Source organism: Phoxinus phoxinus (genome assembly GCF_949152265.1).
Source record: "Phoxinus phoxinus genome assembly, chromosome: 8".
In the NCBI taxonomy this organism is placed as follows: domain Eukaryota; kingdom Metazoa; phylum Chordata; class Actinopteri; order Cypriniformes; family Leuciscidae; genus Phoxinus; species Phoxinus phoxinus.
In genome coordinates, this window is record NC_136883.1 from 118,283 (window position 1) to 119,794 (window position 1,512).

General features: G+C 45.8%; 1 protein-coding gene across 2 annotated transcripts in view; it reads left to right on the forward strand.

Annotated features, from left to right (window-relative positions):
* The window catches only part of tspan4a (tetraspanin 4a), a 59,863-nt gene extending 58,649 nt beyond the window's left edge, over positions 1–1,214 (forward strand). For both annotated transcript variants that reach the window (XM_079621346.1, XM_079621347.1), the window contains 2 exons: positions 1–4; positions 83–1,214. The exon at positions 1–4 is cut by the window's left edge and continues 80 nt beyond it. In XM_079621346.1, the coding sequence (XP_079477472.1) occupies positions 1–4; positions 83–151 (73 nt within the window). In that variant the 3' untranslated portion in view covers positions 152–1,214. The remainder of the gene's footprint in view (positions 5–82) is intronic.
* The last annotated feature ends 298 nt before the right edge of the window (positions 1,215–1,512 follow it).

Consider the following 1,512-nt stretch of genomic DNA (forward strand, 5'->3'; position numbering starts at 1 on the left):
ACAGGTACTGAACACACACCTCAATAACCGTATATGAGGAAGAGTGTTATTGACGTGTGTGTGTGTGTGTGTGTGTTTGCAGATCCTGGGACTCGTGTTCTCCATGACCATGTTCTGCCATGCGGTGAAAGTGGACACGTTCTATGCATAGAGCCGCTCATCTTCACACACGCCTCTATCACGCTGTCGCAATCTATCGTTACATTTTGCTAACACACTGATATTTGCAACATGATTTTATAATTCAACTAAATAAAAAATACAAATTGCTCTTTATTGTAAATATTTACTGGACAATTTGTCCATTTGTGAAGAAAATATAGCAATGTTAAACAGAAACCAGTAACTAATGTCATGATTTTATATTTCTATAATTTCATTTTAATATGAATGAAATGAACAACAGCAATTTTTATTAAGTCAGAGTGGGTTCTCAATAAATTTAAAAGGCCAGATATTAAGATCACGTTGTTGTATGTCTGAGACTGCACAACAGAAGCAGTGACGCAGACGCAGACTTAGACGCAGACTTAGACGCAGACTCAGACGCAGACTCAGACGCAGACTCAGACGCAGACTCAGACTCAGACTCAGACGCAGACTTAGACGCAGACTCAGACGCAGACGCAGACTCAGACTCAGACTCAGACGCAGACTTAGACTCAGACGCAGACTCAGACTCAGACTCAGACGCAGACGCAGACTCAGACTCAGACTCAGACTCAGACTCAGACGCAGACGCAGACTCAGACGCAGACTCAGACGCAGACGCAGACGCAGACGCAGACTCAGACGCAGACGCAGACTCAGACACAGACACAGACGCAGACGCAGACTCAGACTCAGACGCAGACTTAGACGCAGACTCAGACGCAGACGCAGACTTAGACGCAGACTTAGACACAGACTCAGACGCAGACTCAGACGCAGACGCAGACGCAGACTCAGACGCAGACTCAGACGCAGACTCAGACTCAGACTCAGACTCAGACACAGACACAGACGCAGACTCAGACTCAGACTCAGACTCAGACTCAGACTCAGACGCAGACTTAGACGCAGACGCAGACGCAGACGCAGACGCAGACTCAGACGCAGACTCAGACGCAGACGCAGACGCAGACTTAGACGCAGAGACGCAGACGCAGACGCAGACGCAGACTCAGACGCAGACTCAGACGCAGACGCAGACTCAGACGCAGACTTAGACGCAGAGACGCAGACGCAGACGCAGACTCAGACGCAGACGCAGACTTAGACGCAGACGCAGACGAGAGTTGTGAAGTAACCAGTTCTCTTCTGAGTGCAGAACAAACAGAAGCATCATCAAACTGGTTATTAAACTATTCTGATAATAACCCATCTACTATTATTCATGGAGCTGATGAAATACATAATCATTCATCATGTTTACATCCCTCTCCTTTAAAATGGTTTAAAGGCTGAAATGTTTCATTTTATCAAACGTTTTGTCAATACTTCATTTGAACATGTAATACATTATGTTGTAAT